The following is a 24,136-nucleotide window of genomic DNA, read 5'->3' on the forward strand; positions in this document are numbered from 1 at the left end:
GTGCTGAGGGATGAGGTCAGAGGGCAGTGGGGACAGGTTAGTGGGTGGCAGCAGCCAGGCCGCCTGGGCTCCCGTGGGTCTTTAGTTGGCATGAGATGGGAAGCCACGGCACCTGAGCAGAGCGTGACATGGCCTGACCTGGGGCTCGGTGTGCTCCCTTGTCGTGTGGAGGACAGACTGGGAGGAGGCGGGGAAAGCTGGAGCCCAGCGAGGAGGGTGGTGCTGTCATCCAGGGGAGAGGTCAGAGGTCGTGGTGGCTGGGACCAGGTCGTGGCAGTGGAGGTATCTAAATGATGCGAGATTGTCTGATTTGCAGCATATTCTCTGCTCCCCTTCCTCTCTGTGTGTGACTTTGCATTTTATTGCCGAGTGTCATTTCTGGTCAGGAAGCAATAGTGACACACCCTCTAATCAGCTTGAGTTTCCTGTCGAGTGGCCTCTGGCACCAGTGGCTGCATTAAGTGACTGGCTATTCCAGAAAGGAAGAGAAGGGTGAGGCGGTGGTATGCGGGGCACCTCACTGCCCCCCACGCGGTGTGGTTTAAGGTAGGAAGACCCCAGTAAACCCAGTATAGTTGTGAGGATGTGGCTGGATAGGGTTGTGACTTTTCTCCTAAACCCTCTTGGTAATTGGATTTCCGCAGCTGACCCCAGAGAGCTTGTCACCTGGCTTAGTCCGCTTTCTGACAGGTGTGTGCTGATGCCCCCAGACCAGTGCAACCAGAGCAACTGGGACTTGGTCAATGCTTAAAATACATGTTTGTCCTGAGACACTGGGTCACAGGACCCTCGGGTGATGAGCTAACTCTTGAGTGACTTGTGTCACCAGGAGTGTGGTACCTCCCCCGTGACACCTCCGCCCCCACATCTCGACCTGAGCATAAGCTTGGCTCAGAGACGCCTAGCTGTCGACCTGTCTTTCCTGGGCATGTTTGGGGCTAGCCCGACGCCTGGGCGATGTCGCAGCCTTCCTACGTGGCGTGAGTGCGGCGCCTTTTGGAGGAGGTGCAGCCATTGCCTTCGCACCCCCAGCCCTCAGCCTCTCCTGATCCCTCTGGCCCCTCAGTCCCCCGGCCACCTCCTACAGGGACAGAGCCCTCCCCGCGTCCGGGCCAGGGCCGGAGGCCCCGGCTGGAGCTTCGTCCCTTTCGGGCTCTGAGCCTAGTGTGCGCGGAGGGGCTCCGTGGGCATCGCTCATTTCCGTTTTGGGGGAACGAAGACTGCGAGTCCCGGTTTCCACGGAGGAATGCAGTCGTGGAGGGAAAGTCAAGTGCGGCTCCAGCGCGCGGCTCTGGGGCGAAAGGCGTGACCTTTCCTAGTGGGGCGGCCCCGAGGGGGGCGCTGAGGCGGCGCTCGCAGCCCGCTGAGGGCGCCATAGGTGGAGGGCCAGCAGAGCGCCCCTCGGCGCCATCCTGCGGCTCCGTGCACCCCAGCCCGGATGGGGTGCACCCGAGCCCCTGATAGGGTGCTGCCGCGCCCGAGGCTGGGGAGTACTCTGTCCGACGGAAATCTAAAACCCCTAGGAGTGGATGCTTTCAGGGGAGCAAATGTAGATCAGGCTTGGTGTTCAGGGCACGCGCGTGTTTACAGTGCGGACAGTCGGTCCCGCACGAGAATCACGCTGGGTAAATCCGGCGCCGGCCGCGTGCGTTCCCCGCGCCGCGCAGCAGAGGGCGCGCACCCCACGCGCCCCCGCGTCCTCCAGACCCGCCCAGCGCCTCCCCGGCCTTCCGCAGAGCGGCCCGGGGCTGCCTTTTATTGTCAATTGGAAGAGGAGAGCCAAACACAGGCCGTGCGGAGAAACTGCTGTCCGTTTCCAGGGAAGACACGACCATTCGTAGGAACTCATTAGGAGATACAGTAAGGGTCTCTGCTGTCACCTTCGCGTGGTCACATTCCCGAAGGAAGCAACAGTGCACCTGGCCTTAATACTCCTGCAGTTTATAAAAGTCTTTATTTTCACTTCTCCACACATTAAGGAATGTTTGGTACCTTGTCACGTCAGAGAGAAAAAGTGAATGTTCTTAAAAGGGACAGTGCACCTGAGGCCCAGGCGTGGCTGCAGGTGGGATGCGGCGGAGGCTTCCGCGTGAAATGCGTGAAATGCGTAATCCCCCTCCCTGAGATTCCGCTGCTTCTTACTAGTGTGGCAACCGCAGCTCGCCACCTAGTGTCCCCTGAACCCTGTTCAGTTTTTTTCAACTGGATTCAGCTCGACTAGCATTTCAGCCAGAGGCCGTGAGAGCAAGTCCACTTGATGGACTCATTGATAGTTGTGAGAAGGTCACAGTAAGTCAGCCTGTAGAGAGGGAAGTAGGACTAGACAAATGACTCAACCGAAGACTTCAGAATTTACCAGTATTTACAATACCGGAATTAGCACAGATCATATTTGTTTTCAGTTGTTCACGAGTGATCATTGGGAGGCAGTTCTACTAAATCAGTAGTTCGGGGGCGGGGGCGGTCACAATACGCTCCTCGCCCAGGAAGCACTTCCGCCAGCAATGCCCAGTCTCACCAGCGCTTCAGACCTCACAGTTTATGAGAAGTACAAGGATAGAGGGTCAAGGTGACCGACATCCGGGTCTGTTCAGACAGTCCGTGTTGGGAGGGGATACAGAGGGGGAAGTGGGAAGACTTCTAGAATAAAGAGATCAAAGAGACATAACCCAATGCAATGAATGAATCTTGATTGGATCCTGGCTTATGAAAATAATAACCATAAAAGCTTTTTTATGCTAGGTGACAACCAGGGCAATTTAAATAGGTGTGGGTATGCAACGAGGCTAGGAATGTAGAGAATTTTCTCAAGTGTGATTGTGGCACTGCAGTTCTGCAGGGGACTGTCCTTGCCCTTAGATACACGATGACGTATTTAGGAGTGAAGGTCATGATGACTGCAACTTATTTTTAAATGATTCAAGAGGAAAAGGCAAAACCATTACCCATTGTCGAACCTCGGTGGTGAGTACGAGGATGGCCGTTGTACTTCTCTTTTCTGTATGACTGAAATTTTCATCATTGAAAGCTGGAATGAATGATGGTGACTGTCATTCGCTTCGGGTGGCGGATTCTCAAAAGCGCTGAGATGCCTTGTCTTTCACGAATGACTGTTTACCTGTTGTAAGAAAGGAAGGTGTCTACGTCTGGAACAGTGCCCACAGCCCTGAATTCAGAGCCCCGAATTCTTTATCAATGGATGCACATTGCTTTCTCTCTCTTTGGTTTCTTTTTTCTGAATCTGCCACCCTAGCTAGAAGTGACCTTCAGCCTTTATCTTCTTTCCAAATGCTTTGAAACCACAGAGGGAGGTGGTTTTGCAAAGATAACACCAGTCGAAGAGAAGATTGCTCTTGTGGCTGGTGGCACAGTCAGCAGCATGCTAAGAGAATGGGCTGTTATTTGCAGTGTCATGCCACATTCAAAATGCTGTTTGATTATAAAAGGAAATTGATTCCCTTCCAGCCCTCTCTGAGCGGCTATGCGGTGTATTGGTAGCTTTTCCTTAAGGCATAAATATTCACAGTAGTCCATCAGCTACTCTGATTTAGATTTGAAATGCTGTATTCTGTAAAATTCATCCCTTCACCTATCTAATCATCTGTTCATCCACTAATTTACTCAAGGGCGGGAGTTATAGTGAACAGAGAAGGGAGGAAAATGTGGTGAAGCCAAAAAGTGAAAGCACACTTGTGATGCTATTAGCAAGAATTATGATGATCAACGAGGATGAAGAAAGCCACTCATATCCTCTATAGCAGTGTTTCTCAAACTTCAGTCATGGTCAGGAATTCCTGTTATCTGTCATCTATGAGGATTATTATTAACTAGGATTCAAGATCCTCCCTTAAATCCATTCACTTAAAAAAAAAAAAAAAAACAACTTAAATGCCTACCGTGGTCTCATCCTAAACATTATTATCCATAAAATCATGGTTTCGATGTTATTTTTTTCTGATGTATAAATGTGTAGCTCTATAATCATCTCATGTATCTCGAACAGTATGTGACACAAGTACCACACTATATAGGAATCTTCCTTTCAGAGAAGAGTTTAGGGGCAAATGGATTTAACTTAAAATATTGGCTCCTGTGTATGCACGTCTGAAATATATACACATTTCAATTCACCATCATTTTGCCTGTTAAGGCTTCCCTTAAGTCAGCGATCTGCTTTGTACAATTAACTTCCCACAAACTGAAAGAATGGATTCAGCGACTATTTCGCTGATTAGAATAGGAGCAGGAGTCCTGAATACGCACATCTGTTAAGTCCTGATGCAAGAAGAATTCATCTTTTGACACAGATATCAGATATGCTCCAAAAATTTAGAATAATGAATGTAATATGAAATGACTGAAAATGTTAGGGTTTTTTCCCCCCTCAGTACTTTATATTTTAGTCTGAAATGGTACTTCAAGGCTGCCTCATTGCCCTTTGACTAAAGCATCCTCACCTTCAATAATGAGTTGGGGGCAGGCGTTTGGTAGGTAGGTGTTTTAAATATAATCTAGTTGCTTCTGTCCTTCATTGGTCAAATACTCATCACACACTCACTATAACCAGGCATCGGACTGGGTGCTGCGAAGACCATAAAGCGCAAAACAGATGTGGTTGCTGCCTCACGGAGCGTGTAGCGTGGGAGAAAGACACTAATAAGTCATCTCCCAAATAAATAATGGCCCCGAGGGAGTGGTGTTTGGGCTAAGATCTGCGTGAGTGGGGAGAAAAGGATGTTCCAGGCAAAGGGTACCTCCAGTGCAAAGGCCCTCCTCGCAGGGCAGGGCGAGAGAGCATCACTCCTCCAAGGAGTTCTGAGAGGGTGAGCAGCTGGAGATGGGACAAGTGGGGCTACACGGGTGTTGGCCATGCCATGCTGGGCCCACAGCCACCGTAAGGAATTTAGTCTTTGCTCTAAGAGTGATGGGGAACCATTAAAGGGTTGGACTCAAGAAAAATCAAGGCTCTGTCAGCAATGAAGAGGTAAATAAATGGGTATCAGGTTACATCAGCCAAAATATTTATAGAAACACCCCAAACATTACTTATCCAAAACAGAACTATTTCACCATTTTCCACTCTCCCATAAACAGTATGGTTTTCTGTTTCTCATCTCAGTGAATGGCCTCACCATTCATCCAGTAGCTCAGGCCACTCATCTAGCTGTCGTCCATGATACCCACCTCATCTTTACCCCCCTACCCCTACATCTAACCCATGGCCAAGTCCTGTCCATTCCACTTCTTAACTTTCTCTAAAAGTCATTCACTTCTCCATCTCCACCATCGAATCCGTGTGGAGTTGGTTCCTTTCTGTCCTACTCCTGCGGCTCTGCAATCTGTTCTCCATACAAAATGGCCTTTTCCAAATACAGATCTCATATAGCACACCTCTGCCTAAAGTCTGGGGATTCAGGGTCAATCTCGATTGGCTTGAGCCAGTCATGGCGGACTTATTCCATTTGCCCTGGGTTGGTTTAGTTGTGGGCAGAGAGACCCAGTAGCTCATTTCAGGTCACTGAAACGTGGTGAGCTTCTGGGAAAGCTATTCTTGTTCTTCGAAAAAGATCATTGAAAGCAAAGGATCCTTTTTCTGCTAGACTGTGTCACATCTGGTCGTGCCCTGGAGCAGCCATCTTGCTACCGGCATGAAAATGTAATTCGAGGGGCTGTAAAGAAAGCAGTGCCTGAAGCCGGGAGCCGGCCCTGCCGTGGGAGATAAGTTCCCTTGCCAAGAAAGGCAGTTTAAATTGGTTTCCTGGTACGTACAGCCGTAAGGATTCTAACCTACGTATGTCTGGGGCATCAATGCCAAGTGAGCAGTTGGGTACACGCCATTTGAGGCTCAGTGGCAGTGGTCTGACCTGGAGAAATAGGAGTCCGCAGTGAAGCTTGGAGAAGGGGTGAGATGCAGAAGGTGAGATCAGAAACAAGTCTGGGAGAGGATGATAAGCTTGCAAACACGGTTGTGAGGGATTGGCCCAGAGAGGTGCCCAGGACCACCTGTGGCCAGAAGAAAGGATTTCCCCGCTTATCCTTTTTTACTCATCGAGCCTGATATTAAGGGCATTACAACATTCCGACGTGTATTCAAATTGGACAAAAAGAACTGGCTTAAGAGTGTTTCCAGCTGTGGAAGGAAGTTGGACTTTAGAACCAGCTCTTGGGATTAGCGCGAGCAGAATCTGGCCGCCTGCCATTTAACAAGGTCGTTTTACCAGAATTTCAAAGGCAGCCCCAAATTGAAGAAACAACCTGGTCAGAGGGCTATTTCTCATCTGAGTGTAAGATACTAAGTTAGGTTGGAGGGGGGTCTCCCAAGAGAAGGCACCATGGCAAGAGGAGGCTTGGAGGCGTGAAAGCCCAGGGCAGCAGCCGCAGAATCGGTGTGGGGGCAGACGTGGGAATGGGAACGTGGGAACGGGGCCAGCACGGGGTGTGCCTTGTAAGTCGGGCTGAGTTTAGACTTCACTCAGTGTGACATGGCTCCCGTGGCAGGCTTCTTCTGAGCAGTGCTGGCGTTGGTAAAGGTGTTCCAGGTCAGTGTGAGGGCTTGCGAGGTGAAAATGAAAGTTAAGAATCGGGACCAGGCGCTGTGGTGCCGTGGAAGAGGTTCTCAAGGTTCAGGGCGCACCAGAATCACCAGGGAAACTTGTGACCAATGTAAATTCCAGGCGCTCGCCCCACCCCCGCCGCCCCGAATCGGGTTCCATAGGTTGGGTCCGATGGTCCGACACGTACATTTTTCCAAAGCTCCTCTGGCAGCGCTACCGCCAAGGGATGACTTAAGAGTTTTGTCCCCATCATCAGTACCCATCAGCTCCTCTACTCTTTGACACAGAAAACGCGTGTTTCTCAACATTACGTAAAGCGTTCTTCCCGGTCCTCCCAACCTGACAGACCGTCTCATGCCCGGCCGCCCACCGCGGTGGTCCCAACGTGCCGGCCTCAGGACAAGCGGGAACCCCGGGGACAGTAAAACATAGGAGGCGGACCCCAAGGTGGTCACAGCGTGGCCGGCCGGCCGGCCGCCCCCTAAGTCTCTAGTGGGGACCCTAGGCCTGCCCCGGCCCCGGCCCCGGCCCCGCCCTGGCTAGGAAAACCCGCAGTCACAGCCTCCCTGAATGGCTGCGTCGGCCACGCACAAACCTGTGGGCGGACCTCTAAGGTGACTGGCAGACGCGGTGGCCAATTACGTACAGGCGCTAGCCTGTAGCCTCCTCATCCATCGCAGCTATTTTTCGTAACTGACAGTTCGCTCAGGCGCTGTTACGTAAGGGGCGGGTCAAGTGCCGCCCCACCCGAGTGCAGTACATTTGATTGGCAGGACGGAGTGCTGTCGTCCCAAAGCCCCCGGAAGAATGCCCTTGACGGACAGGTGTGCGAGCCACTTGCTGCCAGGAGGCTGGGCGGAAGCGACTGGGCCGGGCGTGGGGCGGGGGGTGGAGCCCGAGGCGAGAGTAGGGCGGGGCCGGGAGCAGGCAGGGGCTGGGCTGGCGCGGCGGCCAGAGATGCTGTCGGGCCGCGACGGCGCTCAGCGGACGGGAGCCCTGCGTTGAAGGCACCAAGAGAAGGTGAACTGCCAGGCCGACTGGTAGGTACGCAAGGACCGTGGAGTCCTTAAGCTCGGGCCGCCAGCGTCCTCGGCCCCGGTATTCGTTTGCCTGCTGGACGCTCTGGACTCCGCAGCTACGACGGCGGCCGCACTGGGACACGGAGGTCGGGCTGGGCACCTGTTCGCGTTTGCAGGCACCTGCTGTGCCGGCCGCCGAGGGGCTCGGGGCGGGCGCTGGAGGCTGTCTGGGAGCTGGCCAGGCTGGCCGAAAGGAGGCTGGCCCGGCCAGCTTGCCCCGTCCAGGTCCCGCCCTCTTTGGCCAACTAAGCGCCCGGCTCCGTCCCCGAGCCCCAGCTGAGGGGCGGGGGTGGTCCTTGAGCCCCGGAGGCCCTCAGCCCGCTCCGAGGGGCTTGCTTGTCGGGCTGGCCTCTAGCTAGCCGTAAGGCCGGGACATGGCCCCTGCCTTGCATCACCTCGAGACAGGTTTGTCCAGATTCTCAGCGTGCGCAGAGATGGGTTTCCGCCGCGGGCGAAGGTGCCGGTCCTGGCTGTCCCTAGTGAGCTGGGGCCAGGACCGAGGTGGTTTGCGTCTTTTCTTTGGGCCCTGCTCCATCGCCTCTTAATGTGGAATTTAAGGCTGTTCAGGGACTATGGCACATAGTAGGAAAGCGGGGGTCGTCTCCAGTTGTGGCTCATGCCCTGTACGGATCATTCATACGGATCTAAGCCCTGACTTCTCAGCCGTATGACATGAAGACAGTCAAACGTGTTGTCTGTAGGGCCTCACCATAAATTCTAAAATTGCTTTCTAATGACTAGGATGCATTCTTCCTTCCATCTGTGTCTCTCCTGTTGGAAAATGCTACACTGTGTCTGGGTAGACATCTAATGGTGGTGTTATTCCCAAAAAGCATGTTTAATTTCTCCAGGTGATGCTGCTGGAACCATAGGCAGCAGTAGACAGTGCCTCCTGCCAAAGGTAGTAGGACCTGGGGGCAGGTTTTATTTGATTCTTAAAGGCAAAGTTACAGAATCATTAGCTGTTAGACTTAGAGAGGACCTTACAGGTGACTTAATCCACTCCAGTAAATTTACATGGTGGCGAGCACTGTGTCCCAAGAGGAGGGGGCCCCCTGTTAACCAGGTGTGTCCCGGATGCCAGTGGGGTGCTGCACATTTCTGTGGATCTGGAAACCAGTGTTGTCATTCGGGCCCAACAGGAATATGCCTCCATGCATTTCTGATGTAGCACCCATTTCCACGCTTCGTAGTCACCTTTAAAAGCAGATTTGCAGGGAGCTCTCAGTGATAAATTGCTGTTTATTGGATGTAAGTCAACAGGTTTGTGGAAGAACCAGGATCCTCGTTGCTTTGATTTAATTACCAGGTGGCAGTATGTCTTGGAAAGCAAAACAGCAGTAATTGGCACTGGTGGAGTGTGGGTGATCTCATGCCCACCTGTGGGTGTCATAGGCTTGCCAGGAAACACATTTTTGCTGATTAGGGACATGTGGTACATGATCCCCTAATGATTTGCTTATGAATTGAGTAAAACGTTGCTAAGTTTTGACCCTTTTCACCTTCAGCCTTCTGCTTGGTGCAGATAGGAATTCAAAGGAGGCGCATGCTCTGAAGGGACCCAGGTGGGGAACAGGAACCGCTAGGCAGAGTTGTCCTGCTCCTACTCCTGGGCTCTCATGGTTTAACTTTGCCTCTCTTCCTTTGTATTTTTAGTAAATGACCCACTGACTTTGTGACCTTTGAGACATGCTTTTTTATCCACTGCTTAAAGCTTTAGTGGAAGATTTGTGTTTGTGAAATGTCTTGTTTGCACTTCTCTGTTGCATTTGTATGTACTGCTTGGCAAATCCTTAAATGCTTAATTCTGCAGTTTCCATACTTGGAGCAGTTGGAAAAGGTCATACTGGGGGATAGTCCCGACTGGACCCTGTTATCCCTCTCTGTCTTATATGCTCTCTCCCTCCCACATGTTTTTCCTTATTTCTTTGGCTACTATTTTCACTGGAGAGAATCATTTTGTACTTAAGACAACTCCTTTAAGAAACACTTAAATCAGCCTCCTTGGAGCTTCAATTCCTCATAACCCTGCGAACACTGAGGCTTTTTTACGTGAGTACAGTGCATTCTGAACCTGGCTGTCCCAATAGTCAAATGCCTAGATAGCATGCTAGTAGCGACTATTATTGTCCATATCTTCTGCATATCTGGCACCAAAGCTGAACTGTGTCCACTAAACACGCTGAGTCCTGGCGAGCACTTGGCACTTAAAGGTGGAAAGAACTGGGAGTCAGAAGATTTTGGGGGGTACTTGAAAGGTACTATTTCTGAAAACTTTTTTCCCCTACGTTTTTGTAACTACATAATATTATATTGTATTTTTATTTAGAGTGTTGTATTTAGTTCTTAATTATTTTTCAAGTCTTAACTTTTGGTATTGGTATGTCTCTGTTTTCCCATTTCATTTTAAGGTAACGTGAATTCCGAAGACGGAGAGTTTAATGTCACAGACTTCTAAATTTCTTTGTGTGGAGTACACGTTATGAACCCTTTCTGGAGCATGTCTACAAGCTCTGTACGCAAAGTAGGTACTGTTGATAAATTTAGTGAGGAAACCACTTGCATCAGAATAGAGGCCAAAATAATTTATACTGAGGTTGCCTGTAATCTTAACAAGATTACCTGGTTTTTCTAGTTCAGGTTTTACTTTTGAGAAATAATTATTTTGTTAATTAATGTCAGGTTTTGAGACGGAGATCGCATCTCGAATAGAAACCATCTGGTCATCACAATTCTAAGATTATTTTGACAGGTTTTATTTACACATGATGAAATTTGTGACATATATGTAATAGTTTTCTTTTAAACGGCAAGATTTTATAGTTAGAAAAGGCTTGGGAAGAGTCAGTCCAGTGTGGTCAAGTCTCGAAGTTACTGGTTTAATTTTTCTAAATTATCTGTTTTTAATTGCAAAAATAATACATTTTAGGAAAGCTGAAAATAGGCAGACAAAGAAAGACTATAACCCATAATTCCACCTCTATGAGAGCACCTCTGATAATTTTTTTTTTTCTATGCACATGATACACATTTTTAATACAGCTAATTAAACAGCCTTTGCTGTGTTGGAGCCAAGCAAGTACCTATGAGATGGCAATTGAGTCTCTGACTCATTTAGACTTTGTCTCTACTATGGGTGACAGTTTATGCTGGTGATAGTCCAGATGTGGAAACGTATCCATTAGGGACAAGATCAAAATCAGACACATTGCAAGTAAGACAACAGCCTCATTCTTTGCTTCTAACCCAGGTGCTAACATCAGGGGATGACTAACCCCAGTCACCTGTTATTTTGAGCTGCTGAGCACCTGACCTTGTATAGCATCTAAGTGCTCAGGGACTTTTCTGATCTTTTACAGTTGTCTCATTGTTTAGTGACCCCTCGCCCTCTTTTGGGGGCCACTAAAACACTTTCTTTGTTTCACTTAAATCTTTTAAATATTGGCTTTGTTTTTATAGGCTGCAGCCAAAAAAAGAGGTTTCTAATGTTTTTCTAGTGGTCCACCTGCTCAAAGGACTTTCGCGTCGTCTAGAGCATGGTGCTAGCATGTCCTTGTAAAAGAGTAACTGTAGCTTTTAGGTCGAGGGCTAAATACATCACGTGTACTCTCGTGATTTAAGAATCATCTTAACAAGACTCACAAATATAGTGGACAATCTGGTGATGGACAGGGAGGGGAGGGGAGTTGGGAGGCTGGGAGAATGGGGTAACAGGTTAAAGAAGTACAAATTAGTACTTGATGGTCACGGGGATGGGGAGCACGGCATAGGGAATGCAGTTAGCATTAATATATTGGCTGGGTGGAAAACCAGATGAGAAAAGGAGCAATGAGGGGGATTGTTTTATAAACTATATAAATGTCTAACCAATGTGCTGTATACTTGAAACTAATTAAAAAAAAAAAAACCTCGAGAGAAAAAAAGAATCATCCTAACAGATGTTCTCACTGCTTCGTCTTGAATAGCGATCCGATGGAGAAGAGAAGACATTAACAGGGGACGGGAACACCAGTCCTCCACGCACTGCCCCCAAGAAGCAGCTGCCCTCTATCCCCAAAAATGCCTTGCCCATCACGAAGCCTACGTCTCCTGCCCCGGCAGCACAGTCAACAAACGGCACTCATGCTTCTTACGGGCCCTTCTACCTGGAGTACTCTCTTCTCGCAGAATTGTAAGTTCTTAACAAAACTGTTTGGTTACATTTTGAATGACTCTTGAAGATAAAGAATGACATGTATTCCCATGGACTGGGCTCAGTCAATGGCAGCTATTTAATCCTCAAGCTCAAACCCATACCCCGTCAATATCAACCTCAGTGTTCATAGAACGGTAGAGGCAACGGCTGGCAATGTAATCTTTCTTAACCAAGGCCTAGGTAGTGTTATATAAGTATCCTCTCCTAAGTGTAATTCTTACTCAGAGCCTGGGTCAATAAGATTTAAAGACAAATCTGTCCTTTAATTTCACGTCTATTTTGGAGACTAAGCACCTATGGTAGGTCAGGAACCTCATCACTTAATTTTGCTTTGCTTTAATATGAAGTGAGGAATTCACCTCCCGAAGAGGCCATTGTGGAAGGACAGTGGGAGGGTGGCTCTGTCATAGGTACTGGGTGGCAGTCCCAGCAGGGGGCTTTGTGCTCCATTCTGGTGATCACCTTGTAAGAGGCATCCTGACAGACTGGGGAGGTGGTCCCAGTAGGAAAAGCCAGACCTTGGGCGTCAACAGTCAAAGGAACTGGAACTGCTGACTTGGAGAAAACCTAGGAAGTACTTGTCTTTGTATTTGTATTTGAAGGTCCGTCTTTAGAAAAGGGATTTGACTTAATCTCTGTGACCCCCAGAGGCAGAATTAGGCAATTACAGGGATGTTACAAAGAGTTGGGCTCCATGTAATGAGAACTTGACTAGTCATGAAGTGAAAACTTGGAGTGAGGCTGCACGTGTCATCGCACGAGCAGGTGGGCACTTCTGCAGAGTGCCTGGCGCATCTTCGGGGCTCAGACAGTGAATGAGTGCAGATGGCATTTGATTTAGTAACTGGTTACCAGGGCAGGAAGTTCACAGAATTCTTAATTTCAGTTACTTCAAAATTCCTTTGTATGTGGAGTCATTTTAAAAGCACCCTTGAGCCCTCCCTCACTGTCCGAACGTTGTGAGGCCACAGGGTCTGCACCCCCCATGTAAAGGGCCGAGAGCGAACAGCAGCAGTGGTCCCGTTAGCTTTATAATGGAGGCCTGTGTTTGAGGCTGGGCAGTGACTTGGACAGGCTTCTATTGTGGCGTTAAATCTGCTGTCTGTATTAGAACACAAAACTGCCTTTTTGGCAAACTTCACTTTAGATACTTCTGCCAACCATGATGCCGTTGACATGCTCAATTTTAGTGACTTAAAAAATGGAATAACTGCTTTAAAATGATTAAAAGTAAGTGCGATGGCAAGTCAGTAATAAAGACTATCAACTAAGGTCCAATAAGCTATTTAGTAATTAAAATTCAGGACTGGCATGGTGATGTGTTTTAAGGCCTTAGATCAACACTGCTTTGTTCAGCGTCTGCTCACAGCCTTACTTATTTAGGCTCACAGCTCAGAAATGGCAGCATGGTAGTCAGTGGGTGACTAGGTCCCAGAACAGCCAGTAGAGCCCTCGTGCCAGTGGCTTGTTGTCTCCCATGGGTCAGCACCCATCATTTCTCACACTCGGGCCCAGCGCCCAGGTGCCTGAGCTGTGCGGCAAACTCAGGAGCAGAGTGTGTGTCCGCGCCTCACGCTGGGCCCACCTTCACCAGGAGCACGCGGATAGATCTGAGCGTGGCCCCGTGCCACACAGACTGCTGTTCAAACCTTAAGTGACACCTAAGTGCAGGCCAGTCCCTGGTTATCTAAAATAGTGTTTAAAAATCGGTTTTGAATGTGTGGGTAGGCTCTATTGTCCACAGTCACAAAAGCAATAATTTTATAAATACTCTCATTTACCTCAAATTAATGTCCAGAACTTAAATCACTTTGCATTGTTTAGAATTACCTCCAGGGTGATTTCTAAGATGACGTTTTGGGGAAGCTGCTTTCTAGGAGGAAAACTGGATATTTTGTGTATCCCCATTTAGCTTTAATTTTTAACTTGGGCCTTTTTGTTGGCTCATGTGTTTCTCTGAGCTCATGTCACGAAGCCAGTGAACGGGCAGCAGTCAAGGCCAGGCGAGAGGTTGTGATGACTCGGCCTGTGTGGTTAGGGCACAGCTGGCCCTTGAGGGAGACTGCTTCTTCTCAGAAAATGACTGTGGGGTGGTTCGATCTGTATGTGTCATGTACATCCATCTAATTTCATTATTCTGCTGCTTCTGTCTCAGTACCTTAGTGGTGAAGCAGAAGTTGCCAGGCGTCTATGTGCAGCCATCTTACCGCTCTGCATTAAGTAAGAAGGATTCACTCCTTGTATAACATATTTGTAGCATATCTGCTTCCTCCGACACGGACATAGGCCTTAACTATTTTTATTTTTTTCCTGTAGTGTGGTTTGGAGTAATATTCATACGGCATGGACTTTATCAAGATGGTGTGTTCAAGTTTACAGTTTACATCCCTGATAACTACCCAGATGGTGATTGTCCAGTAAGTAGGGGACAGTCTGGCTTCATTTGTGGGTCAGTGAGGAGGGCTAAAAGGGCGTTGAGGATTTCTTGTTTCTTTTCCTGACTGAATGCTTTTATGATTTCAGTTCCTCAAAATGTCTGTCCACTCAGTAGTCTTTTGAGGGCCTTTTTGTGCTTCGTTGCATCCTTTGCTGTGTCAGCCTCTGCCGTTAGCTTTACTGTTTCTCTGCCCAGGGTGTGCGGTGAGGCTGGAGGCTGTCCCACTGCACTTAGTACGTGACTGACTGACTGACTGGCGGTCATTGTGCTGTAGTGGAGAAGAGGGACTCCCCCTCCCCACTTGGCTGCAAAATCTAATTTTATAAAAAAGTGGTGAGCGTAAAGTATCCCTTTTGAGGCAGCCCTGTGACAGCCCGACCGCCTCGTCCCGAAGCGCTTTTCTACGGCTGTCTGTGTGGGCCTGAGGAACTCCGCCGCTTCCGTACAAAGGTGTGTCTCTGTTCTGATTCAGCGCCTGGTGTTTGACATCCCTGTCTTCCACCCGCTGGTGGACCCCACCTCCGGTGAACTGGACGTGAAGAGAGCGTTTGCAAAATGGAGGTTAGTGAAGAAGTGCCTCCTGTAGGGACGTAAGTCAGCAAGAGGGAGCCTCGGTGGTCACGCTGTGTTTCCCTCCAGGCGGAACCACAACCACATCTGGCAGGTGCTGATGTACGCGCGGAGAGTGTTCTACAAGATTGACACGGCGAGCGCCCTGAACCCGGAGGCCGCAGTGCTGTATGTGCCTCTGTGTCGTTTAAGATAAATTCGAAATCACAGTGAAGCAGATTGCTGGTAACGTTTGATTTAATCTTTTAACACAGGTATGAAAAAGATGTTCAGCTTTTTAAAAGTAAAGTGGTTGACAGTGTTAAGGTGTGCGCTGCTCGCTTGTTTGACCAGCCTAAAATAGAAGACCCCTACGCCATTAGGTAAGTGGCCTTCTCTAGATAAACCGTACTTTGCCATCCCATGCATTCACTTTTCGAGTGGTCTTAAAATGGGGATTTTTGGGAGAGTGTGTAATCTGTTAGCCTACCATCTTTCTTGTTGTCATCTTGATTCCTGGTACCTCTTGGGCTCTTTCGTTAAAAAGTCTCACGTTGACTGGCACATTATGCCTGTAGCAGACTATTTAGTGACCTTGGTTTCCTAAAGAGCCTTGTAATGAGCACTTTCAAGTGTCAGGACTTTACAGTTGGCAGTTTCAGCTGGAGCCCCCTCTTGAACTGCCATGTCCATGTTGACATTCAGATTTGGTGAATGGCGTGAGCGTGAACGGTGTGAGTAGTGGGCTCCTTCAGCAATAAGAACTTGACCTTGGGGAGGGTGTCTGGAGGAGCACTGCGAACTGAAGAATCGGTGGCTCAGGCCTTCAGCAGCACTGCATGCTGGGGAGGTAGCGTGTCACACTGGTAAGGGGCTTGGGCTCTGCAGACAGACGCGGTTGGCTTCTGCACTTGCTGGCTTCAGTGACCCAGAGCCATTACTTGATTTTACTGTGCATCATTTTCTTCCTTTAAATAACGTTACTTCAGGGGTGGTTGCGAGGCTTAAATGAACTAAGCCGTGGAAAGTGCTCCATAAGGGATAGTTATTATCAAGTGAGAAAATAATTTAGAGTGCCTCTGAAACTTACATGCTGACAACTAATTAAAGAATACTCTCCAAAAGTATTGTTCCTTGTTAAGTTTTGTTATAGGAACTGGCTTAAGTACTTAAAAATGAATGTTGTACAGATTCAGTAAGTCAAAGCTTTCTCTTCCTTAAGCTTTTCTCCATGGAATCCTTCTGTACATGATGAAGCCAGAGAGAAGATGCTGACCCAGAAAGTAAGTACATAACCATTTTTGAAATAGTTAACTCGGTTTCCTTTTGAAATGTCTTCACTGTAGACTACTCATCATTTACAAATAACTGTCGGGGAAATGAGTTTGTACAGTGCTGGAATCTCATCAGTCATTTCTTTAATGTCTTTTTGATTGTGCCTAGAAGAAGCCTGAAGAACAGCACAATAAAAGTGTTCATGTTGCTGGCCTGTCATGGGTAAAGCCTGGCTCAGTACAGCCTTTCAGTAAAGAAGAGAAAACAGTAGCCACGTAAGAGCTGGTGAATCTGGTGCACCATGCACTTTGCTGCCGGACTCGGGCCTAGTTAAAGCTGACCAATGGCAAAGGACTGCCTGCAGAGTAAAACCGTGTGAACGATGACTGAGAACAGTGTTGTCCGTGTGTGCTTAGGTTCTAACAGCAAGGTTTGGAAACCTCTTTAAGTGATGCATTACTTCTGTCAGAAGTGTCTTTAGGGTGGTTATCTAGTTCAGTACTCCAGATTATTGGGGACCTTGAGGCTTACGTATTCTTCTGAATATAATGCTAAAGGTAAGTGGCATTCATTTAAACTAATAGAGTAGCCAGTTCAGCACTATCTAATGATTTTTAAATCAGTGGTTTCAGTTGTACATACGTTAGGAGATGGAGAGGAGCAGCAGAGAGAGCCGGTTCGTAGCGTATTAGCACTTTTTAAGGGGAAGGTCATTTGAACCTGTTTTCAGCCTACTGTCTTACCGATTTACAAACTGCTACCACTGAGGTGCATATTAGGTGAGAGAGGAAACCAGAACACCTGTTCGTAGTTTTTTTTAAAGCAAATTACTTACTGTATTTTTATGGCGGGGGGAGAGTGTTAAAACGGTTTCTAATGAAGTCAGATATTTAAGTGATGAATGACTAATGTGTTTTGTAGAGACAAAATAAACCAATAAATGATGGTTCTTTGTCATTTGTGCAGGAAACTACCCTTTTCTCAATATAACTGAACAGATTAATTTATAAATGCTTTATTGAAAAATACTTATTTTCATATAAAATTACAATAGCAGTAAATATCTTGAGAGGTTTTATAAATAATTTTGCAGAACACTATTCTAACTGAACAGTGTAAGTTCCATCTTTCTCTCAGCAATATGAAGTTACCTGGTAACTTTGTTTATACCGATTCAATTTACAATTGAATTTTCTCCCTAATAAGATTATTCATTCAACCTGAAAACTGCTGGAATAGTGATTAATAAAGGTATATATAGATAATTCAATAGCTGTTAAATAACCTTTTCTAATTTGTATAAATGGTACTATATACTAATAAAAACCTAAATTCTCATACCTATTTTTTTAACTGCCAGAAACACACCCAAAGGTATTTTAAAATGTATCACCTTAGTAGATACGTGTCTTTTGGATAACTACCTCCTAAAGAGGTCATAATTTTTCATATTAATTCCCTTACTTCAACTTGATTTTAAATCTTCACTTAGCCAGCTGATCCCTATTCACAAAAAAACTGGAAAATTTAAAACACATGCCCAGAAGGTGGCTACTGGGGGTTTTAACAGTTTAAAAAAGTACAAAAGCATCAAAGAAGATAATAAAGTTCACATTGTAGAAAGTGCCATCACAAATATACAGCAAAATCTGGGTTACAAAATCATGCTTTTTACAGCCCTAAAGTGCCACTTCTTATACAAGTTCACTCACACATTGCACACCAAACAATCAAGCACTGGTCACGCTGCACCACACCTAACGGGAAGAGGGGAGAATTACACAAAGGGAATGGGGGGCTCAGACTAATAAGCTAGGACATCTGAATCTGGGCTCTCTCCCTTGTTCTATTTCAGGAGTGCAGAAATCTCACACTCCTACCAAGTGTTTTAGGACAAAAACACAAGTTTTTGCTTTGCTTTTCACAAGGGCCAGAGCTGACCACAAAACAGGTAGTACTGAATTGAAACACAATTCCTCTTCGGGAGCATGTCAGCTGAGACCTCACACACATATCTGAGCATGCTTCGTGTCCTGCCATACTCGTCAAAGCTTTGCCAAAGAGTTACAAAATCCCAGTCTGGATTCTTGATAGCAAGCACTGAGTGGTAGGGGAAAAAAGGCATATGGGATGAGTGAAAATGCCCCAAAGACTCAGGATTAAGGAAAGTGCCCCACAGTGTAGCATGTGTTAAACGGTCTGTGAAAAGACAGTTCGGTATAGCAGACTAACCTCAGTGAGAACTGCGGTCGTTAGCTACGTCTTGGAGACGGCGTAACAAGGCAGAATGGTTTTCTGGGCAAATTCTTTTAGCAGGTGATTCACTTCCATCTTCCAAAAGAATCCCTCTCTTTTTGGTTGGAGTTTCTCCTGTCCGTATCATACTGTTAATTTCTCTCAGTCTCTGGAGTGGGGGGAAAGATAAAAAAAACGTTGAAATGTTTATACACATAATTCAGTGTTAAGGCAAAGAACCTCAAATGAGTTAAGTGGTTTACCTTGAAGAGTCTGAACATTTTCGTAGAGAAAATAACTAACTATACATGGGTGGAGAAAGAGTATGTCTATTTTTTAAAGTGTTCCAGAGGTGATTTTGATGTACACTTTTCCACAATGTAAGAGTTTACAAATTTGTGATTTTTTAATTTACAACAGCTATAGAGCATCACATTGCAGTGCCATATTTAATTAATTCCATATGTCACCATTTCCCTTTATTTAAAAAAATAGCATAATTTTACAAATTATTGTGCCTTTTTATCTAGTGTTACTCATTTTTTAGCAGCCATTGTCAACTGGAATTTCACAAGAGGTAAGCCCTAATTCCCTAAAGCATCCATTGTAGGTAATTTATTAGCATGATATACAAATGCACTAGTTATATATTATCCTTGGAGAATTGAGAAAAGTTAGGCAAATTATTTTCTCAGTCCCTACTGAGAAGAACATTGCCAAAGTATTAGAGACTGGATCTACTTACAGTACCTTTGGCATTAAGTTTTGCCAAAGCCCCAAAAGTCAGTTTATCACATTTTCTGGTAGTTCACTGGTTTAAAAAAAATTTGTGTGCTACTTCACTGTCCATTTCTTCTTATGGAAAACATACCAAGCATATTCACATTCATTTATTATAATAAATTGTCTTAGATCTTCCCATATCAGTATATATGGATCACATTTCTTTAACTGCTATATAGTAAGTATTCTGTGGTATATCTGTCATAGTTTGGTCTCCTATTAATATGTTCTTTCTTCCTAATTGTTTAATACTGTAAGCAATGTTATCATAATTATTCATGAAGCTGTACCAAGCCAGTGAATCTGCCCTGACAAGTAGCACTAGTAATCAGTCATCTTAATTGATATTGTGTTACTTGCTAATTCTTTTCTCATGGCAGGGTAAATGCTAGGATGTTATAGGTTGCTTCTAGACCCAAGGTACTTCTCACTTTGTAATATTCTTTCTTGATCTCAGCTGTACCTATTAAGTTATGACGACAAATCTTTCTAACCAACAGTCTAATACTGCTTTCATTAATTGGAGAAACTCAATTCTGTGCTGGAATTTTTTTGAAACCTGCCCAGGTTGTGATAATGTATAGGCAAGCCACTAACTAGATGCTTAACCTAACCTTTTTAAAAGATTTACATACAGTAAAATGCACCCTTATAAGTATACAGTTCTACACGTTTTGACAAATACATAGTCACGTAATCACTGCAATAAAGATATAAAACAGATTCTTCACCCCAAAATATTCCTTCATTCCTAGTTTACCTACCCCCAGTCAGCTACTGATGATGTAGTTCTGCCCTTTCCTCAGTGTCATAGAAACGGAATCATGGTAAATGGCCTGCCAAATCTATCGTCGTTCGCTTAAGCATTAGTATGCTTGAGATTTATATCGCTACGTGTATCAGAAGTTTGTGCCTTTTTATTGCAAAGTGTGGTAATCTGCTAGGTCTACCACAGGTTCGTTTATCCATTAACTAGCTGAAGGACATTTGGGTTATTTTCTACTTTCTGGCAATTAGGAATAAAGTCATTATAAACATTCATGAGCATGTTTTTGTTGAACCTGTTTTCATTCCACCTGACTAAATACTTAGGAGTGAGATTACTGGTTATGTGATAAAGGTATGTTTAACTTTATGAGAAACTGCCAAATTAATTTCCAGGTACAATGGCTATGCTATATCATTTTGCATTCCCACCAGCAATATATAAAAGTTCCAACTGCTCCACATCATTGCCAGCATTAGTTGTCATTTTTTTAAACTTTAGCCATTCTCATAGGCACATAATGGGTGAAGTTCAGATCCTTTATGCACTTTTAAATTTGCTTAGTTTTCTTTCAGTTTTGGTAATCCTTTATCATATATGAGATTTGTAAAATTTTCTCCCAGTCTGGCTTATTTTTTCTATCTTTTTAAGAGCAAAAATTCTTAATTTTGATGAAATCCATCTTATCCATCTTTTATGGATTATGCTTTTGATGCATATCTAAGAAATCCGTGTAACCTATATCCACATTTTCTATGATTTAACTTCTAAGTTTCATAGTTATAAGTTTTACATTTAGGTCTGTGGTCCATTTTGAGTTCATTGTATATGGTGCAGTCTGGATGCAGGTTTACTATAATTCTTATATATGGCTATCCAATTGTTTCAGTACCATCTGTTGAAAAAGGCTATCCTTTCTCCACTGAATTGCTTTTGCACCTTTGTTGAAAATCGGTCGGCCATGTATGTGTGGTCTGTTTCTGGAGTCTCTTCTGTTCTTTTGGTCTGTATGTCTGTACTTTCACCAGGACCACAGTGTCTTGAGTAGTGTAGCTTATACTTGAAATTAGATAGTGTGAGTCCTTCAAGTTTCTCAAAATTGTTTTAATTCTAGTTCCTTTACATTTTCAAATAAATTCTGGAACCAGTTTGTTAATTTATACAAATAATTCTGCTTGGATTTTGACAGGAATTGGGTTGACTATAGATCAAGTGGGAGAAAACTGACATCTTGTTATTGTTTTCCAATTCACGAACATGATTTATCTCCATTTTCTCAAATTTCTTTCGCCAAGATTCTCATTTTCAGGATACGAATCTTGCACATCTTTCATCAGACTTATCTGTAAGTATTTAATTTTTTAATGCTGTAATAGTGTTTTGAAAATTTTTTACTTCTGATTAGTCATTGCTATTACATAGCAATACATTTGATTTTTATATGTTAATCATGCAACTTTGCTATAACCTTCTTAGTTCTAGTAATTTTCTATAGACCTTGTGATTTTTCTATGTAGAAGATCATGTTGTGACTGGTTTTTCAATCAGTATGCTCTCTCTGTCTTGCCTTATTGTTTATGCTAGGACCTATAGTTACAGTGTTGAATAGGTAATGGACAGAGCAGATATCCTTGCCTTAGAGGGAAGGCATTCAGTCTTTCAGCATTAAGTATGAGGTTAGCTATAGATTTTTAAAATATATATTTTTTATCAAGTTGAGAAAGTTCCCTCAGAGTTTTATCATGAATGAATGTTAGATTTATTAATAAATAACGGGCCATTAAGACTGCTATTTCTTGAATGTTTTGGAAGTTGTCTTTCAGGTAATTGGTCTGTTTCATCTATATTATCACATTCATTGGCCGAAAGTTTTTCTCTGTCAGACTTCTGGCTGTAGGACCTATACTGATCTCTCATTTCTGATGCTAGGAACCTGTCTTTCCTAATTAGTCTATACAGAGATGTATTAATTATTTTAATCCTCAAAAAAAATTAGCTTTTAATGACCAAAATTCCCCCTTTTAGTTGTCTTTCATTGGTTCCTGCTCTTTTTCTAGTTGCATAGGGTGAAATCTTAGGTCACTAATTTTTGAAATCTTTCTAATATAGTATTTTAGTGCTGACAGTTTCTCTTTTAGCACTGCTTTTGCTGCATTTCACAAATTTCTATGTTTAGTTCAAAATACTTTCCAATTTTTTCTCAACTCACAGAAATATGCAATTTCGTTTCTAAAACTTATAAGGTTTTCCAGATCTCTTTGGTAATGATTTCTGATTTAATTCCACTGTGGTCAGAGAAAATTGAGACTTGTTTTCTGGTCCAGAATGTAGTCTAAATGTTCCAGGTGTTTGTTGGTGCTTTTGGAGTGTTCTACAAGTGTCAATTAGTCAGTTGGGTCGATGATACTGTTCACATCTTGAATATCCTTATAAGTTTCTCTACTTGTTCTATCAATTTTGAAAGCTCTTGACTATAAATGTTTTTTTTTTTTTATTCTGTTTAGGATTGTATATCTTCTGTCATTAGGAAATGACCTTGTTTATCACTAAAAATATGCTTTCCCCTGAAATCTACTTTCAGATATTAATATTGACATTGAAGCACTCCAAGCTTTCTTTTGATTAGTGTTAGTAGCATGTATAACTTTTTTCATTCTTTCACTTTTTAAAAAACAGCTTTATTGGGATATAATCCACACACCATATAATTCAGCCATTTTAAGTGCACAAATCTGTGGCTTTTAGTGTGTTCCCCGAGTCGGGCAACCATCAGCATGTTCCCCAGCTTTTCATCACCCCAGGAGACCCTGTAGCCATTAGCAGAAACTCCGGTATCCCTAACGTTAGGCAGCCACTAATCTTTCTGCTTCTAAAAATTTGCCCCTTCTAGACATTTCCTATAAATGGAATCATATACTATTCTTTCACTAGCTTCTTTCACTTAGCATAATGTTTTCAAGGTCCATCCATGTCACAGCACTTTATCGGTACTTTTTTATCGGAGTAATATTCCATTGTACGGATCTATATTTTATTCATCAGTTAATGGGACATTTGGGTTATAATCCTTTTACTTTAAACTATTTGTGTTTTTATAAAGTGCATTACATATAAGCAGTAAGTGATTAAGTCTAGCTTTTTTGTCCAGTCTTAATCTCTGCCTTTTAATTGGTGTATTTAGACCATTTACATTTAATTGTTATTCATTTACTATCTTTTCATGTTTTCCCTTTTCCTCCTAATTTGGCCTTCTTTTGAATTGAGTATTCTGATTTATTTTTTTCATTTAACTCTTTGATCCACTTGGAATTTGGTTATAGGGTGAAAATCTAATAGTAGAGGAAATATCAGTCCTTTCCTCCAACTCTAATTACTTTTTGGGGCTATTGCCATTTTTGTTCCCAGCTTTCACAGTCTCACTGGGAACACCACTGGAATTAGACTAAACCTATATAATGGTTGGAGAAAACTGTATCTTAATATATGTTCCTATTCAGAAACATTAGCATATCTTCATTTATCCCAGTTTTAAAAAATATCTAATTCAAGTTAAATAATTTTTCTACAAGGGATAAGTTTATTCCAAGGCCTGTTACACTTTGTTGCTATTATAGAAGTTTTTACATTATATTTTCTAAAAGATTATTGCCATCTTTACTTGTTTTCCCCATCTTTCTATTTTACAGAAAAATACACTGAACATCCACTTATCAGTCATTAAAACCACATTTGTTCTCCCCACACAATTTTTACTTTTAGTTGAACCATCTGAAAGTAAGTTACTGACATGGGATATTTCACCTCTGAATAAGCATATTCTCCTACAAAGAAATTTAACGGGAATTTAAAGGTAAATATTAATATTAGAGTCCACATTAAATTTTCCCACTTGTCCCCAAAATGTCCTTTTTAGATATGCTTTTCTATGTAGGATCCAATCAAAGATATGCACTACATAATAATAGTACCCTTCCCACCACCTACCATTTCTTCATGATATTAACTTATTTTTTTGGTTATATATGTATGTTTCTTTCTAAGAATCTTTAACACATATCACATAAGGGCCTTTAAGATCCAGCTGCACTTCTTAACACCGCGTGATTCCCAGTGACCCAGCCTTACTGCCTCAAGGACAGTTTTCCTTCCCTGCTTCTCCCTGGATACTCTTCCATCTACATCTCAGCAACTTGCTGACTTTTCATACATTGAGGCCGGACTCAAGCTGCACTTTAAGGCTAAGGCAGATGCTGCCACACAAAT

The 24,136-nt window shown here is 44.2% G+C and overlaps 2 protein-coding genes and 1 long non-coding RNA gene across 4 annotated transcripts in view; 1 reads left to right on the plus strand and 2 right to left on the minus strand.

Annotated features, from left to right (window-relative positions):
- Positions 1 to 2,344: 2,344 nt before the first annotated feature.
- LOC111739587 lies at positions 2,345 to 7,449 on the minus strand. Its single transcript, XR_002780316.1, has 2 exons — positions 7,150 to 7,449; positions 2,345 to 3,118 (listed from the first exon to the last, which is right to left on the minus strand). It is a non-coding gene; the product is annotated as an uncharacterized LOC111739587 (long non-coding RNA).
- Positions 7,450 to 7,459: 10 nt separating this feature from the next.
- Positions 7,460 to 17,427, plus strand: AKTIP (AKT interacting protein). 2 transcript variants are annotated; one of them, XM_011360140.2, is made up of 10 exons: positions 7,460 to 7,594; positions 10,045 to 10,157; positions 11,599 to 11,804; positions 13,984 to 14,048; positions 14,145 to 14,245; positions 14,738 to 14,826; positions 14,905 to 15,003; positions 15,090 to 15,197; positions 16,037 to 16,097; positions 16,261 to 17,427. In XM_011360140.2, the coding sequence occupies exons 2-10, from the start codon at positions 10,116 to 10,118 to the stop codon at positions 16,366 to 16,368; spliced, it is 879 nt and encodes a 292-aa protein (XP_011358442.1). In that variant the 5' UTR covers positions 7,460 to 7,594; positions 10,045 to 10,115; the 3' UTR covers positions 16,369 to 17,427. The 2 variants fall into 2 exon arrangements, with proteins under 2 accessions (XP_011358442.1, XP_011358441.1); XM_011360139.2 differs by having other exon boundaries at positions 16,258 to 17,046.
- The window catches only part of RBL2 (RB transcriptional corepressor like 2), a 42,782-nt gene continuing 35,734 nt past the window's right edge, over positions 17,089 to 24,136 (minus strand). Inside the window, exon 21 of the mRNA XM_023530668.1 lies at positions 17,089 to 18,538. Coding sequence (XP_023386436.1) covers positions 18,323 to 18,538 — 216 coding nt within the window. The 3' untranslated portion in view covers positions 17,089 to 18,322. The remainder of the gene's footprint in view (positions 18,539 to 24,136) is intronic.

The sequence above is a fragment of the Pteropus vampyrus genome, unplaced genomic scaffold, assembly GCF_000151845.1.
Source record: "Pteropus vampyrus isolate Shadow unplaced genomic scaffold, Pvam_2.0 Scaffold51, whole genome shotgun sequence".
NCBI classification, from domain to species: Eukaryota; Metazoa; Chordata; class Mammalia; order Chiroptera; family Pteropodidae; genus Pteropus; species Pteropus vampyrus.